The sequence below is a fragment of the Drosophila guanche genome, unplaced genomic scaffold, assembly GCF_900245975.1.
Source record: "Drosophila guanche unplaced genomic scaffold, DGUA_6, whole genome shotgun sequence".
Lineage (NCBI taxonomy): Eukaryota > Metazoa > Arthropoda > Insecta > Diptera > Drosophilidae > Drosophila > Drosophila guanche.
This window is the reverse complement of record NW_022995744.1, coordinates 186,754-204,503: the sequence shown is the minus strand read 5'-3', so window position 1 is coordinate 204,503 and position 17,750 is coordinate 186,754. Positions and strand designations below refer to the sequence as shown.

The 17,750-nt window shown below is 40.3% G+C and overlaps 1 protein-coding gene across 3 annotated transcripts; it reads left to right on the top strand.

Moving 5' to 3' along the window:
* Positions 1 to 119: 119 nt before the first annotated feature.
* LOC117579521 (cationic amino acid transporter 2) lies at positions 120 to 8,403 on the top strand. Of its 3 annotated transcripts, none has more exons than XM_034265430.1 (7): positions 120 to 173; positions 2,848 to 3,136; positions 3,196 to 3,480; positions 3,537 to 3,641; positions 3,703 to 4,518; positions 4,574 to 4,849; positions 4,955 to 6,503. In XM_034265430.1, the coding sequence occupies exons 2-7, from the start codon at positions 2,896 to 2,898 to the stop codon at positions 6,385 to 6,387; spliced, it is 3,156 nt and encodes a 1,051-aa protein (XP_034121321.1). In that variant the 5' UTR covers positions 120 to 173; positions 2,848 to 2,895; the 3' UTR covers positions 6,388 to 6,503. The 3 variants fall into 3 exon arrangements, with proteins under 3 accessions (XP_034121321.1, XP_034121320.1, XP_034121322.1); XM_034265429.1 differs by lacking the exon at positions 120 to 173 and adding an exon at positions 1,494 to 1,710; XM_034265431.1 differs by lacking the exons at positions 120 to 173; positions 4,955 to 6,503 and adding exons at positions 1,520 to 1,710; positions 8,284 to 8,403.
* Positions 8,404 to 17,750: the final 9,347 nt, after the last annotated feature.

Sequence of the window (17,750 nt, the reverse complement as noted above, 5' to 3'; positions counted from 1 at the left end):
CATCCATATGTATTTACATACATATGTTCGTACTCTGTACTCTCTGTACTTATGTACATATGTATGTATATATCAGACATAATATTATCTTACACTTTCAGGTAACGTTATGCGCTGAAAACGTCAAAAACAGAATCACAAAAGTGAGGAGAAAGATTTGCAGCGTGCAACAGGTACATATAAAGGCGTGAGTGAGAGTGGGAACAAGATACGGTACGGTCGAATTTGTATCCAAAACGGTAGATCGGAAATAAAGTAAATGAAAACATAAAACAATAATCTTATCTGATATAACAGTTTGCGGTGTGTAGGTGCGTCGTGACGAGCAAAAGGGAGTGAGCGCGGTAAAATCTGTTATTTTTGCTATCGCAAAGATCATAGAACGCAAAGGGAAACAACAAGAAAAAACAACGGCATTCGACGTCACTCGGCGTGATTCTTTCAGTCTCCCTCTCTCCCACCATATCTGCTAATTATACCCGGTACTCTGGGACTAAATGGGGTATATTGTATTTGCGCTCGAAAAATGACGCCTCGTTCTCAGAGACCCTATGAGCTAGCCAAATTTTATGTGAGGACTAATGTGATTTCACACGGAATCAAAGTTGTTTCATGAAAAACTGAGAGCGCAGTTCTGTAGAGAATGTCTATGTACATACATATGCATGTATGTATATCTCTCAGATCACCAAAGAACATAGGTCATTATTATAGCAATAACGAAGAAATTCATTTGCGGTGGCTTACCCCACACCCTTCAGCATATTTTCTAGGGCTTGTTTGCTATTTTCCCGCTCCCACACACTGCCTCATGCAGTGATCGTCTTGGGGGGGGGGGGGGGGGGGGGGGGGAGGGTGGCGAGCGTGGTGACGTAGATGTTGATAACATACATATGTAGAAAAAATGTAATATTTAAAATTCGAAAAAACCATAATTTACTTACATATGTAAATATGTGCGTATTTATCACACGTACCTATGTACATATGTATGTACATACATACATATGAATGTATGTGCATACACCTTCTTAAGGTGTTCACGGAGAGGGAGTCGTAGTCGTCGTGGTCGTATCAGTTCGGTTCGGGAACACACCAGCAGTTTTCAGCTCTCCGGCTCTCTCCATCCTAATCTTGGCCATGAAGCAATTATATAAGGAGGTCTCGTCGGCAAAATCTTCCCTAGCAATGCTGTCAATAAATGCGAGTGAAACGGCTCTGCGCTGTAAATGTGAGTGAAACGTCAATGGAGTGTGCTGAATAACACTTTGATATCATGAGGTTTAAAATTGCACATTGCAAGAAAAGGAGTTGAAGTTTTCTTCGACAAGCAAACAAGCACTGAACTCTAAAGAAATAAAACGAACGAAGATGCGCAGCCGACGAGACCTCCTTATATAATTGCTTCATGGGCAATGCTCATGCTCATCCGGCTGAGGTTCGGCTTTGTCTTATCTTCAGAATAATACGAAGACGAACTCGCGTCCGTAATACCAAGTGGTACGACACCCGTGGGGCCTGGTCAGAACAGTCCAAGATAGAGACAAAAACAGACACAGATCGCCAAGTGTGTCAGTCACACGTTACTACCCATTTATTTAATTTCTTGTGTAAAAACAAAGGCACGAGGCACACTGTTCATTCCGATAATAAACAACTACAAACGCTGGACACAACCTTGCACTTACATACATACATTTTAAAACCCTGGTAAGTGTTTTCGTGGAAAGTTCCGTTAAAAATATTTAGGTTTAGAATAAGTTGTAATCTCCTTTTTTTTTTTAATTCACTAAACCCACTTTGAAAAGATTTGCAAGGAGAAAAAAAGTAGAATATATGTATGTATGTAAATATGTATGTACGTATGTATGTATCTAACAGAAACACAAACAAAGTTGGGGAAGATATCTTAAGCATCAGATCGTTTCACCAAGTGCGTGGGAGGCTGAGTTCTATGCCTAGTCACCTGTTGGATGACATTAACATTCGGATTTTTTCGAATTCTACACTTTACATGTTTTCTACATCTGGCATCTAGATGTCATCACTTCTCACAACAACAAGCTCTTTGGGCACCCTCCCTCCCACAGATCCGCACACTACTCGAGGCAGAGTGTGCGTCCGAGAAGAAACGACAAACGGGTACAAGCAAAGCTGATGATTTTCTCCATTCTAGGCTTAATAATTATCTTAATGAACTTAAAGAGCCGATCTTTTCTCTTATCTTCAAAACTGTGGATGTAACTGATTTTGTCAGCCTTTTTGCCTTTAGCCTTTTTGTCGGCGCGGAAGGGGTCGAAATTTGGAAATAAACTTGAGGCAGTGTGATATCATACAAGTCATCACACACAATTTTGCGACTCTAGCTCTTATGGTCTCTAAGAACGAAGCGTCGGAAGAGGACGGACAGACAGACATAGCTATATCGGCTGGGCTATTGATGCTGAACAAGAATATGTACATATGTATACTTTACGGGTTACGTTGCGTTACATATGTTGATGTATGCACTTTCGAGCACAAGTACAATATATCCTAGTTACTCTTCGAGTCTTTTCGCACGTGGTATTACAAAACCTATACCCAGTTCTAAGTAAAGCAATCGAGTTCGAATTCGATGGCAACAATAGCCTCGCCTAGCCCCGGTTGGGGCTATTATTGCGATTACAATTTGAGCTCGATTATTTGCATAGTGTTCGTATAATCGAAAGCTTCGGCAAGATAAGACATTGGACCAACACATACTTGTATGTAAATATGTACATAGATCGAACCACACATGATCTTGGTACATCGATTGGGTATATTCTCGTACCTTAGCTAAATTGGATTTTGTTCTCTTTCCAGCTTCGGGTTTAATGAACTTTTTGCGCAGTGGAAGATAAAGAAAGAGCGATGGTTCAACAGCTATCTCCCTGGAAGGTTTTGACGCGACGGAAACAGATCCAGGCCGAAGGCAGTGAAGGCGAGACTAAGCTGAACCGGGTGCTGGGACTATGGGATCTAACGGCGTTGGGAGTCGGTTCCACCTTGGGAGCGGGGGTCTATGTGCTGGCCGGACAGATAGCTAAAGATCAGGCGGGTCCCTCGGTTATGATCTCCTTTACCATAGCTGCTCTGGCCTCCTTGCTAGCAGGTAAGGATCCATGGCGATCTCTGTTATTCGAATATTACCATCAGTTCTCCAATTTTAAGGTATTTGCTATGCAGAGTTTGGAGCGCGCGTCCCCAAGGCGGGTTCGGCCTATGTGTACAGCTACGTCTGCATTGGGGAACTTGCTGCATTTGTGATTGGCTGGAATCTCATTTTGGAATATATCATAGGCACTGCCAGTGTCTGTCGAGGGATAAGCTTGTATCTGGACTCACTCTTGAATGATACGTTGAAAGAAACCTTTGCGGAGGTGGCCCCAATGAATGTCAAGTTTCTTGGCAGTTATTTTGATTTTTTTGCGTTTGGATTGGTGCTCGTGTTTGGTGGTACGTTTCGGAAAAGATTCTGTTCACATAGATTGCCTAATTTCTGACTCCCTTAGTGGCGTTGGCTTTTGGCGTGGAGACCTCGACAATGGCAAATAATTGCATCACTTGTCTGAACATCTTCATACTGGGGTTCGTCATCATAGCTGGCGCCATCAAAGGTAAAATATTTTATTATGTGCGTGTTTCGCAATCACTAAGTTCATCACATTTCCATCCCAGCTAACTTTACCAACTGGACTGTGGACCCATCCACTGTGAGTGCTAATGCCACTATTGGCTCTGGAGGTTACTTTCCCTTTGGCTTCGAGGGGACTCTCCAGGGCGCTGCCACCTGTTTCTTTGGATTTGTGGGTTTCGACTGTATCGCCACAACTGGGGAGGAGGTTCGCAATCCCCGCAAGAATATCCCACAATCGATCCTTCTCTCCCTTCTTATAATCTTCCTGTGCTACTTTGGCGTCTCCACCGTACTGACCCTGATGCTGCCCTACTATCTGCAGGACGCCAATGCCCCGCTACCCTATGCCTTTGAGTACGTGGGTTGGCCGGTGGCCATGTGGATCGTCACGGTTGGTGGCCTGATCGGACTCCTGGCCAGTCTCTTTGGGGCCTTGTTTCCCCTGCCCCGTGTTATGTATTCGATGGCACAAGATGGTATGCTGTTTCGGTTCCTGGGCAAGGTGAGCCCGCGATTCCAAGTACCTGTGACCGGTTCGATTGTGGCTGCTCTCTTTACGGCCGTTATTGCTGGACTGTTCGACCTTGCCCAGTTGGTCAGCCTCCTGTCCATTGGCACTTTATTGGCGTACAGCGTGGTAGCCATTTCCATAATGCTGCTCAGGTACATGGAGTACTATGAGCCGGATGAAATCTATCCGCAAATTGATAGTAGAGCTTCGGAAATGACTTCATTGACCTCCAGGGTGGACCGTTTAACTTGCGGATCGGTATGCACGCAACTCTTCAACGTTCATCGAGTGTCCGAGCCCAATACGATATCAACGAGAGTTGTAGGAATGCTGACTGCACTTTTCTGTGAGTATAAACATTACAGAACCACAATTAAATATACAAAATCCATATATTTCAGGCATTCTTGCCTTAAGTCTCGGGCTGCTGATTATGCACGCATATTCCTCAATCATATCCCAAAAGGCGTGGGCACTTACTTTGCTGGTGGTGTTAGTCGGGCTAATCTGCCTGATCCTCCTGCTGATATGTCTGCAGCCCAGGGAAGCTCGTAGTCGGCTGTTCAGAGTGCCCTTTGTTCCGGTTGTACCGGCCATCAGCATATTCATTAATCTATACCTGATGCTGCAGCTAGACAGCTGGACATGGGTGCGTTTTGGGGTGTGGATGATTGTTGGTAAGCTTGCGATTTGACTCATTCAAGTACTGAGCATAAGGTAGACTAGTGCATGTCACTTCTTAAACTAACTTTGCGTTTAACACAATGTCTGTACTAACATAGGTATACCCATATTCCTTGCATGCCGGTATCTTCACGACTGTAAGAATCCACAGAATCGAAATCAAAAGCGAAATCGCTTTGCCTACTTTACTGCCCTGAAAGGACCTTCGACGACTGCAGACAATGGTCTGTCCAAGGAAAGCATAATAACCCAGGACACTCAACTGAAGAGCAGTTCCTTCAATAGCTTGGATCGAATACAGAAACTCAGTGAGGTGGGAGAAGATCTCATCGAAGTGAAGAATGCCAATGGAAAGATCTTCTACGTGGAAGACACCAAGAGCGAGAACTCCACTGTGACCTTGGGTGGGACTGAATCGCCATCGCGGGAGGATGAACAGTCCGTTATAGCAATGCTGGATGATGTCCTAGACGCGGAAGGCATACAGCATCAACAAATGGAACTGGATCAGCAGAATCACATCTTTGAGCGTCACTTTAGTCTGGACTCGGAGATGTATCCGAGTGTGATAGAGACCGTCATCGTGGCCACTGTGCATAGTAGCAGTGAGGATGACGAGGTTGTAAGTCATCAGTCTTTGCAGTTGCGAAAATACAAGGAATGCAGAATGTTTGCTCAGCAAATGCTCGATGAAATGTTCAATAGCGTTGTATTTGCTGAGCAGCTGAAAGCGGCCTTAGTGTCCCAAGGGGCGGCTGAACCTCAGGAGAAAAACGATTCAAAGGATATTTTAAGAGATAAGTCAAAACATCGATGTCTAGAATCCGATACGTCCGTCCGGTCTCAGGCATCGGCTATCGAGTATCCCATGCATTCAGACAAGTTTAAAGAGCGCTTGAGCCAAATTATTATGAATGCCAGTCCACTCAAAGTGATTACATCAATGAAGAGGAAAGGGGAGCCCGAGCCCGAGGAGAGTGAAGCTGAGGTAGAACCAGCGGTAAGGCCAAAACGGCCGCTGCTAAATCAATCAAAAAGTGAAACCGATGTGCGCCGGCTAATGCTTAAGGCCATCAACGGGCTTAAAATCGACCATAGTGAGGATGGTAATGTTTTTAATGTCTCCTGTAATTCATATGCCACCCACACCTACTCAGCGAAACAGGATCCGAACAGCAGCATCGTCAAACCGGCTGGGCATATTCCTCGGCCACCGAAATTCGATCCAAATCTCCACAAGACCATCAAAAGCATTAATTTGCGCAAACATCGTCCCAGTTTGAGCCAACAGCAGGTTGTGGATGCCAAGAACCTAGAGGTAGCAGCAACTTTAGTTTCCTCAACGGAACTAGAGCCAGAGCTGGAGCCAGCGCAGGGGCAGGACCCGCAGTTGGTTCCATTCAAATCGATATTGGAGGCCATATTGAAACGCGGACCCTCGCACCGCACTCAACAGCGTACGGACCCTGTGCGTCGTCAGCGCCCGCAGTCGACCCGGGTTGGGGCTGAGACAGAGGAGTCGGAACGCTAAATGAGGCTGTTGTGCGTAGTGAAACCAAAGAGTGTGCAATTTACCCAGCTAAAAGTAGTTAAACGTTCATGTGGAATCCAAGAAATGTAGGTTGTAAAGAGTTGTATATCAATAAATAAATAATAAATATATATATATAATAAATAATAATAATATAATATAAAAAAATAATATATATAATAAATAAAATAAATAATAATAAATAAATAAATAATAATAAATAGAGCAAGGATAAACTATGCAAATGCACCAACATTTTTATATTTACAATTTTTGGTATAATATTTATTGATAATAACTATTTATATTAGTTACACTACCCGACACTATTTTTCCTCAAGGAACCAAAGCCAATTTTTACACCCGGTACTCGAAGGGGGGTTTGTGCACAAAATTCTAATGCACAGAAGGAAACGTTTCCGACCCCATAAAATGTATATATTCTTGATCAGCATCAATAGCCGAGTCTATATAGCCATGTCTGTCTGTCCGTCTATCCGTCCGTCTATCCGTCCGTCTTGTTGAGCGCCTGGTTCTCAGAGACTATAAAAGCTGGAGCCACCAATTTATGCAACCAGATGGCTGTATGCTCTCACTATTGCAAGTGTAATTCATATTTCAAATTTTGCCCCGTCCACTTCAGCCCCCGCAAAGATCGAACATCTGCTGTATCCACAATTTTAAATATAAAAGAAAACTAAAAATGTCATTCCGTAAGGAATGATCATATCTATCAGATCACCGAATTGAGCTTAGAATGGATTATTATTATAGCCAGAATGAAGAAATTAATTTGCAGTGGCTAACCACACCCCGCCCAGCAGCTCTTTTTAGTTTTTTGCACATTTTCTCATTCCACACTCTGCTTCTGCTGTGTGCGGCCACAGCCTCTGGCGCGAGTCTGCAGTGTGTGGGTCTAGGGAAGGGGGCGAGCTAAGGGAGCGTGGTGGTGTGAGAAGTGTGTTGTAGATGTATATGACAGACGAAGAAAAAATGTAAAATTTGACAAAACACCACTAAGGTGTAGATGTAGTACTGAGTGCCGGGTATAAAAGTTCTGACGCGTAAGAAGCGTCTCACACGTCCCTTTTCGTTTTTAATAATTTTCAAAAACTCTTATTTTTTGTAAGGCTTATTTTGTCTAAGTTTTTGTTGTTTTTAAAGTCAAAACTTTGTAAAAAATATCGCCAATCATCATTTTCGCATTTTAAAGCCTAATAATTCCCAGACGGTAAGCCAAAACTACAAAGTGTTTGGTAAGCTTCCCAGACGTTTCCCAGACGGTAAGCCAAAACTACAAAGTGTTTGGCAAATTTTATTAAAAACAGATGTAGCATACCTAATTTATGTAAAAAAAAGCCTTTAAAAACTAGTTCTTCCATAGAACGAAAAAAAATCATCCTACCATTTCTAAGCCCCATATCCTTCAGAAAAAGTTGGTTTTGTTCCTTGAGGAAAATCATTACGGATAGTGTAATCGGTATGCTATAAACTTAAACAAAAATTGTATTGTATGATTTTTAAAATGTGCCTTATAATGAATATGGTCCCTGGTATTAATAGTTGAATTCTTAGTTCTTATACTTATAACTGGAGCCTCTTTAAAAATCGCCAAAAATCAGATTATTCTAACTATACAATTATTCACGCATGGACTAATGTTGTATTACAAAAGACCTCTTGGTCTGAGATGATAGAACATTTTTACTTGTATAAATGTACATATGTACTGTAATACGATTAATTATACACAATATACAATACGTAGACTATAAAATAAATTAAGTAAAATAAATTTGGGCTTTAAAAGGTGAAAGCAGTCAGCCAAATGCATGCCTAAACTATTTTATCCACACATTTAACTAATTAGTTCTCTATATATATATGTTCATATAGGTCTATCCATATACTTTGCCTATGGCCTGCCCAACAGCTATAGGGAGTTGCGACGACAAAGAGCTGGCTGGCAGAAGCTCAAATATAGTGAACGTCTTTAAACAATACTCAATAACAATACTCCACACGATATTTCCTTAAGGAACCAAACCAATATTTTTTTGTAAAGATATGGGAATTAGAAATGCTCTTTTTTATTATAAAAAAGCTTATAAATGCATCTATGTATGAACAGTACCCAAACATTTTGTGGTTTAGCTTACCGTCTGGGAAATATTAAACTTTCAAGTGTAAAAACTTGTGATCTTAGTAAAAGTAAAAAAAAAATGAGAAGGAACGTGTGAGATGCTTCTTACGGGCACAAATTTTATACACGGTACTCAATAGAACATCTGTACCTTAACGGCTTTTATCAAATTTTAAATTTTACTTTTTTCTACATCATTCATCAATATCTACGTCTACATTCTGGCCCCCCTTCCCTAGAGCCACACACTGCAGAGGGACTGCAGAGACAGAGACTGAGAGAATGTGCAAAAAACAACAATAGCTGCGGGACGGGTGGGTTTAGCCACTGGAAATTAATTTCTTTATTCTGGCTATAATATTGATCCAATCCGATCCCAATTTGGTGATCTGATAGATAGATGGCGTTTTTAGTTTTCTTTTATCTTTAAAACTGTAGGTTTGAGAGATTGATTCTTTATAGGGTCGGAAACGTTTCCTTCTGTGCGTTACATACATTCACTTTGTGCACAAATACAATATACCCTATTTACTCTTCGAGTACCGGGTTTAATTATATACCTTATGTCCTTTTTTATACCCGGTACTCGAAGAGTAAATAGTGTATATTGTATTTGTGTGAATATCGGTTGTATGTAACGCAGAGAAGGAAGCGTTTCCGACCCCATAAAGTGTATATATATTTGATCAGCATCAATTGCCGAGTCGATAGAGCCATGTCTGTCTGTCCGTCTGTCCGTCCGTCCGTCTTGTTTGTCGGCTAGATCTCAGAGACTATAAGAGCTATAGCCACACTGCTCTATGCTCACACTGAAACCAGTGTATTTCAAAAATGAGCCCGCCCCCTGCCGCCCACGCAAAAGGGGGAAAACCTCCCAAATCTACAATTTTGAAGATAAAAGAAAACTAAAGAAGAAAACACCATTCCGTAGGGAGTGACCATATCTATCTGATCACCAAATTGGGATCTGATTGGGTCATTATTATAGTAAGAATGAAGAAATTAATTTCCAGTGGCTAAACCAACCCTGTCCCGCAGCCTTTGTTGTTTTTTTTACATTCTCTCATTCACACTCTGCTTCTGCTTCCCTCGGCCCCCGCCTCTTCCCTCCCCCTGCCGATGGCTCTTCCGACTTTTAACCCACCCCGTCCCACAGCTTATATTTTTTGTTTTCTTTTTTTTTGTGTGCGGGCGCTGCCTCTGCCGCGAGTCTGCAGTGTGTTGGTCTAGGGAAGGGCGGCGAGCTAACGGAGCGTGTTGGTGTGAGAAGTGTTATAGATGTAGATGACAGATGAAGAAAAAATGTAAAATTTGACAAACTACCGCCAAGGTGCAGATGTAGTATTGAGTGCCAGGTTTAAAAGTTGTGACGCATAAAAAGGGTCTCACACGTCCCTTTTCGTTTGTATTAGGGTAGGGTTTTGTAGGGCTGGTTCACCAATTTTTGCTCAGCCGTCTCTCCATAGATTTGGATGAACAGTAACTTAAACGACGCCGAATGGCTGAACCTATACAAAATAGAACCCAGGAGATAATTTATTATCGACTTTTCCTGAGGTTTTAAAGTCAAAATTCGTTTAAAATACCACCCAAAAATGTCATTTTTATATCTGGTATTCGAAGAGTAAATAGGGTATATTGTCTTTGTGGTGAAAAGTGTTTGTTATAACGCACAGATGGAATTGTGTCCATCCGTCTTGATGAGCGCCTGGATATCAGAGAATATTAAAGCTGTAGCTACCAAATTTTGCATCCAGATGCCTTGGCAACAGTGTGATATCTGTAACAAGTGTATTTCAAAATTTCGGCCCGGGCCCCTTCTGCCCCGAAAATCTCTCATATCCACAATTTTAAAACAAGAAGAAACAAAAGCGCAGTTCCTTAGTGAGTGGCCATATCTATCAGATCACCGAATAGAGAATGTAATTGATCATTATTATAGCCAGAATGAAGAAATTCATTTGCAGTAGCTTTCAGCTGCATTAATAAGCTTTTCAGAATGTCAATGTTGCTTACAATCAGATCTAAGATACTTAAGTTGTGTGAAAAAACGAACCGCTACTTCTGAAAAAAAAAACTAGCATCAAAACAAGTTCTTAAAAGGACTCGAAAAATAGTTTCCCAAAAAAAAAAACATAGTGCATTAGAAAGTTTGAATGCCCCACATCTTTCAGAAAAGGTTGGATTGATTCCTTGAGGAGAAAAATCCAAAGATTATATTTCCTTCCGAACACACAAAAATTATAGATCTATAAATCGATGTACATATATGCATGTCTTTATGATCACCAATATGTAAAATTATCGCTAAGATGACAAGTTAAATTGTGAAAAATTAGTTTGCTATAAATAAATGAAACCAGTCGTAATTAATGAAAGTCAAATGTTTGACCTGATCGAGCGAGAAAGCGAAGAAATGGAAGTTAATAAATATAAGAAGCAACTGAAGTCGCTTCCGGAATCGATCCCCGGATGATCATTCTGAAAGCGTGTTGTACCATTAATAAGCTTATGAATTAAGGTCGTTCATTGCCGTTTAATTCTCAATGCTCTTGGCTCAACTGGCCGTATCTCCCATGGGTCGTGGAATGGCTGACTTTGATTAATTAATTTATTTGATCCTCTCTTTAAGAGTGTTTAGTGTTTCCCTCCCACGAAAAGACCCCTTCCAAAATGTTATGATTCTCTTTTGCTTAGATTTTGATAAGTTAGAAAAACCCCCTTGTGTCCTGATTCGAGTGGTAGATGCCAGTCTAGAGATTTGTCTAACCACAAGCCGAAAAAACTGGCGACTATCTGGCGACGCATCCCCTTACCAGAACTGGATCTTTCTGTTGTAGTATGGTATTCTTCTAGGGTGGATGACGTCGTTTCTGATGCGTAAGTGTAACAAATTGTTATCGTATTTGGCGGGGACTTTGTCTGGGGCGTTCCTCAGAGTCCGGGGGAGACCCCATCTCCATGTTCTTAGTACGTTTCCCCTCCGTGTTCCCTGCTCCACCACGATTTGCTTTATTATTATTAACTTTGTTATGGGAGACATAGGAGTTGAAGAAGCTGCCTCAGAAGTCACCCGGTGGTTGTTTTTGTTGTTTGTTACACTTGCACCCTGGCTGTCCGCCCTCTTTATCTAGCCAACCGTTCAAATAGTTTTATGGCATATTTATGGGCGCCAAAACTTAAATTTTCTTTGGCTAAGACTTTAAGACTGAAGGCAGTCAGTTTGCTGGTTTTGGGCTCAGGCTGTAGGCGACGGTGAGGGTAAGGATGGGCCCAAAAAGTATTGACATCGGACTCAACGAAAATTCGGTAAAACGGGGAAAATAATTATTATAAAGGGAAAGACAGGGAAGAAGAGACCGCAAATAATATACCATTATATTTCGAGTATGCAATCAAAATACCAGTTTCACTTTAATAGTGAAAATGGAATGGATACCTATAGAACAGTTAAGATATGGATTATTTTCGTTTCAAAAATATGACAAAAATGATAATATACCCGGTACTCGAAGAGTAAATAGTGTGTATTGTATTTGCGGTGGAAAGCTGATGTATGTAACGCATAAAAGGAAACGTTTCCGACCCCATAAAGTGTATATATATTCTTGATCAGGACTAATTTCCGAGTCGATATGTTTGTCTGTCTGTCCGTCTGTACGTCTGTCTGTCTGTTTGTCCGTCTTGTTTGACGCCTCGTTCTCAGAGACTAGATACTAGAGCTAGAGCCACTAAAGTTTGTATAAAGCCTCATGGATGTCACACTGAATCAAGATTGTTTCAAAATTTTTCCTCATGCATTGTGCAAGCTAAAAGCACGTGTTGGCGGGAGAAGTGATGTAGATGTAGATGTAGAAAAAATGGTACAGATATACTGACGCAGTACCGGTTATAAAAGTTGTGTTCGAAGCGTTTTTGTGGTTTCAAAATGCTTTTTAATGAAGATATTTAAGTCAGCATTTATAATTCTAGCATAATTACTCCCTTTGACTATCAAATACTCTCTTTAAGTGTGTATGTTTTGTACATGTTTTACAGGGAGTACGGAATACATGTTTAAGGTTCAAGCTGGTTAGTTTTCCATCATTCATTTTTCTTTTTGCTAACTAAAGCAGCTTAGCCCATATTCATAAAAATTGGGAGTTTTACCATTTCCTCAAACATATATTCCTTGACTCGTTCTCATTCTTCGTCCACATAAATTCATCCTGCAACAACAAGTAATCCTCTTAGCGTTGCAGGACAACTCTCATCGTATTCGTTCGACCATGTTCGTCCAATCTCCCTGATTTTCTCGTACGTATGTATGTACATATGTATGTATTTTTCTTTGCTGAATTGTTTCGAAAATTAAAATATGGGACAGAGGGACTGGGCTTAGACAAAAACGGAGTGGTCACCATAATTTTGTGGAGGGTAGGTAGAAAAAATACTTCAATATGCTGTGCTGAAGTTGCAGCTCCTGCTCGCTTCCCTTCGCCTGCCTCTGACCAAAGACAATGGCACTCTACAAAAACATTTTGTCAAAACAAGGACGCTGCTGCTACTGTATGCAAAGTGGATCAATTGATTTGTCCGGAAACAATTCAGATATAGTCAGAAGTTACAACAACAATAGCCAACAGATGCAGGCAGAACAAAAGCGGAAGTCCTTAAAAAAAAGGATTAGCAAAAACAGGTCCAAAGACGTATATCGTCTGTGTCAAGGTTTGGGGTTTAAGTGGAGTCCCTGAGTTCTGTGCATACATATGTAGTATGTACACATGCTACACAAGGTTGCTATTGAGTTCGCAGGAGATTAACCCATTGATACTTTCCCTGAGTGGATCTGGTTTGGTTGGAAAACTTGGCTGAAGCTTAAACAACTAAATCAAGTAGAAAACCATTAAACTAACGGAGACTATCGCTAAGGTTGGTACAAATAATAATTTTTTCTTTGGGGTTTGTGGAAGCTTCTTCCTTCTAACTTGTCTTGTACAGTTACATATTATTCTTAATTATATATTTATGTAGATGTTAATTATGTACACATGAACATACTATATACGCGGATAAATGTACATATGTATGTACCTTTTCCAATTTCCTTTCCTTTAAGTAGACCGGAATTAATCTATTAAGTAGATTTATATATTAAATAGCTAACAGATTGAATAATGAATTCACTAATTCTGAGTGGTTGAAGATAATTAATATAAAATAAAGCCCTTACATCATCTGAATGCATTAATACCTACAATTTGCCATTTTCTTTACAACGCGTTTCCAAACATCTCTACGTACCTTTCATAAGTACGAATTAAGGTTCTTATTCTTTATTTTCCAATCATGAATAGGACTTACCTGTTCCAATTGAACTGATGTACATACATACATATGTAAATGTTATGGACAGTATACACCTTCTTAAACAAAAGTCCCTTCATTAAACTCTTTCACTTTGCAAATTGTTAATCAACATTATTGGATTGGTGGTATGTCGCTTGATGTTTTAACTCTTTCTGTGGGCACTCTAAACTACTTTCCCTTACCATTAAACAGAAAATGATCTGTTATTTAAAACTACAATCTGTGAATTATTTTAAACTTTCTTATATAAATGTTACGAATAACACTGATTTTAAATTTTGTTTGATAGAAATAAGAAAATATAAAATTAAATATAAAGGAAAATAGTAAAATCCTTAATATTTGTCTTTGAAGGACATGCAATCTATCACATGAAAGGTTTTCGCTCAAGGATCAGGAATATGCATACATTCCGTATAACTCACAACTTAATTCAAACGATAATCAATTTAAATTCTATTTTCAACTTTTAAAATAAAAGTGTCGGAAAAACATCAAATCTTACATCTTATTTATGTTTAAAAAATTTAAAAATAATAATTAAAACTTTTTTATAAATGATATATTGCAAATATACATTTTTGTCTGATTTTATGTTGCTGTAACATAGTTTCTTCACATTGATATATTTACTTGAATTTAGCCTACATAACTCTTATTTGCGTTCCCTGGTATACATTTGTATGTGCATATAATACATATATTCTACATCCATATATTACTAATTTCACCATGGCACTGCCTACTCACTCTCTGGATTTCGCAAGAGCTGCACTCTTGCTCTCACTCTCACCATAAGCCGCCTGCATTCTTCGTTTATGGACTCATTGTAGAATTACTAATTAGTAATTAGTAATTTCACCATGTATGGACTAATATCTCGGCGTCTCTGTTTTGCTTTATTGGAGTTCGCCGTTAGCTTTTGTCACTTCGCTGCGCCGTCAGCTGAGTGAAGGAGCACCAGCTTATTCACCACTCTCTCTCAGCTCTCAGAGAGGCAAGCGCTAGAGAGAAATAGCAAACGTTTATTAGTAATTTCACCATGATTTCACCATGAGCTGTTGTTCTTTGAATGAGAAGGATGTGGTGAATCCGTCACTTATTAGTAATTTCACCATGGTCTGCCCTGTATATATGTACTCTGTACATGTACGCGCTGATCATCGCGCTCGTTCTGCTGCTGCTGCTGCCTTGTCTCTTATCTAGCTTGTGCTCTCAGTGTGTCTTTTTTCTCACTGTGCACCGTGACCCTACGGTTGTTGAAAATGGCTATTATCTGCAGTGCAAAGAAATGCGAATTTGGTGGCACCATTAACGGTGATTCCTACCTCAGCTGCTGGCTTTGCGATCATTACGCTCATATAAAATGTGCTGAAGGTGGCATCTTTGGACATCTAAATGACTTAATATCGAAACGCGTGACCAAGAAAGCTTGGTCATGTTTGGCCTGCAGGGAGATTGAGGCGGAAATGCGCACCCTTATGAGACAAAAGAGGAATGGTTTCCAAGATGTTCGGAAGCAATTCAATGCTCTCAATGAGAAGTTCCTTACTTTGGAATCGCAATTTCTGGGCCTCAAACTCTTGAGCGAGTCACCAAGGAGGAAAATACCGAACAACAAATTACTGCTGGTCTTAACTAGTGGAACGCCTTCACCGATGGATATCCATCTGCCATGGAAGGATCCAGCCTTTCTCACGCCTAACAACATAGTAGTTGACTCAAAAATCCATACCCCTGTCAATTTAACTTCGGACTCAGTTGCCAGTGATGGCATCCACAACAGCAACCAGCTTCCAGTTGCGAATGATTTTCCGGTCTCTGTTACATTGAATGGTGATGGATCGGCAGCCTCTTCTAGCTATTCAGCTACCGCTCTGAGACTTTTAGGAGTATCTCCACCAGCTCGCTTATCTGGAATTCCACTCAGGGCGGCGGTCCCCCGTAAAGCAATCTTGGTCTTGCGTCTTATACCAGAAGCCACACCGGATGATGTCAAACTACATCAAAGCTCTTATCTCCAATCGCCGCCTGATGACTTTATTGTAATTAAATTTTATTTTACATATAAGCGTAAGATCTCATATTTCAAAATTCTTCTTCCCGATTCTATTGTATCCTAAGCTTTGGAACCGTCTGCATGGCCTGAGCACACTATTATGCATGAATTTCTGCCTAGAGACTCTACCCAGAATCCTCGAGTCACCCTCCTTAAGATTTAAAAAAACTAAGGAACCATTTATCCATCCGATATCAGAACGTACGCAGTCTTTTAGGTAAATTGTCTAAAATATATACGGACAGTTCCTCTTTTGAATTCGACGCTATCGCCATAACTGAAGCCTGGCTTAAATCCTTTGTCTGCGATCACGAAATTCCACTTATTTAATGGATCGTCCATCATTCGCTGGTGGGGTTCTTATTGCAGTGAACACGGCATTTGCGTCCGAGCTGTTTCCATTCCACAACACCTGTTCTTATATCCCACCCAGATCTGATGCCGTTGTTTATTTGAACCACCTTTCTGCAATTTGATCTGTAGTTTCTGCTTTAGGCTGTGCTGATCAGAGACTAGTCATGGGTGACTTCAACATCCCATCTCTACCTTGGCAACAGGATGATTCAAATATGTAGCTACCTGGAAGTCAACTTGATTTTGTCGAAGCGGTAACTGACGTCTCGCTTGCCCAAATTAACTCTGTCAGAAATAATAGAGATAGACTGTTAGATTTCATCTTTGTCAGCGATTCTTCTCGTGCAACGGTTTTAAGAGGAAATCCGTTATATTTTCCTGAAGATCCGCATCACCCTACTATATCTATATTTTTCGAGGTCTCTATTATTTTTGCAAAACTAATTTGATCGATCTTTGTCTACATCTCTCGCAAGTTGATTGGTCCTTTGTTCAGACCTCATCACATATAGAGCCTACTGTCAATTTGTTGTACGAAACATTATACTCTGCCCTCGATACCTTCGTCCCTGAAGTCACCGCATATGTTTCCTCTAAGCCTTAGTGGTTTTATGTCTTACCTAAAAAATAAAAAATCCCGGCTCCACAAAAAGTACCAGATAACTGGTTCCTTGTCTGTCTTTGTCTAAGAAATGTTATAACCTATATCTTTCCCAATTTCCAAAAAAAATTGTTTCGTTCGTCAACTCAAAACGCAAGTCTAACGCGATCCCTTCTTCCCTTCAGTTACAGTCTAAAACAGAAACTTCAGATCAAGGAATTGCAAATTTATTTGCCACATTCTTTCAATCGATGTACTCCTCGGATGCTTATGACTCCTTCACCCCTAATCCATACCTTCTACCTCATGTTAATAACTTGTTTCTTCCCTTCCTTGAAGAAAGTACAGTCTTCAAAGGGTTGTCATCAATTGACATCTGTTTCTCTGCGGGTTCAGATAAAGTTCCGAGCTGTATTTTAAAATATGGCGCTCAAGCCCTATGTCATCATTTGATCTGTAATGAATCCTTCCTTACTTCTCTTCACAAGAAAGGGTCTAGATCTAATATCGAAAACTATCGCGGTATTGCTAAACTATCTGCCATTCCGAAGTTGCTCGAATCCCTTGTTACTCGTCAATTGCAACACGCTATATATATCCGCTATATTATATCCCCGTCGCAACTTGGTTTTTTTAGACATCGATCAACATCTACTGACCTTTTAGAATTCTCGTCTCTAATCAACCGACGATTTCAAAGTGGCTTGCAGACTGACGTCATTATTACAGACTTCAGCAAAGCTTTTGACTCTGTTAACCATAATTTGCTGATCCATAAACTCTCTTTATTACGTTTTTCCACCAATCTTTTAAATTGGATATGTAAAGTGGTTTGTTTAACAATGTCTTGTCGAATG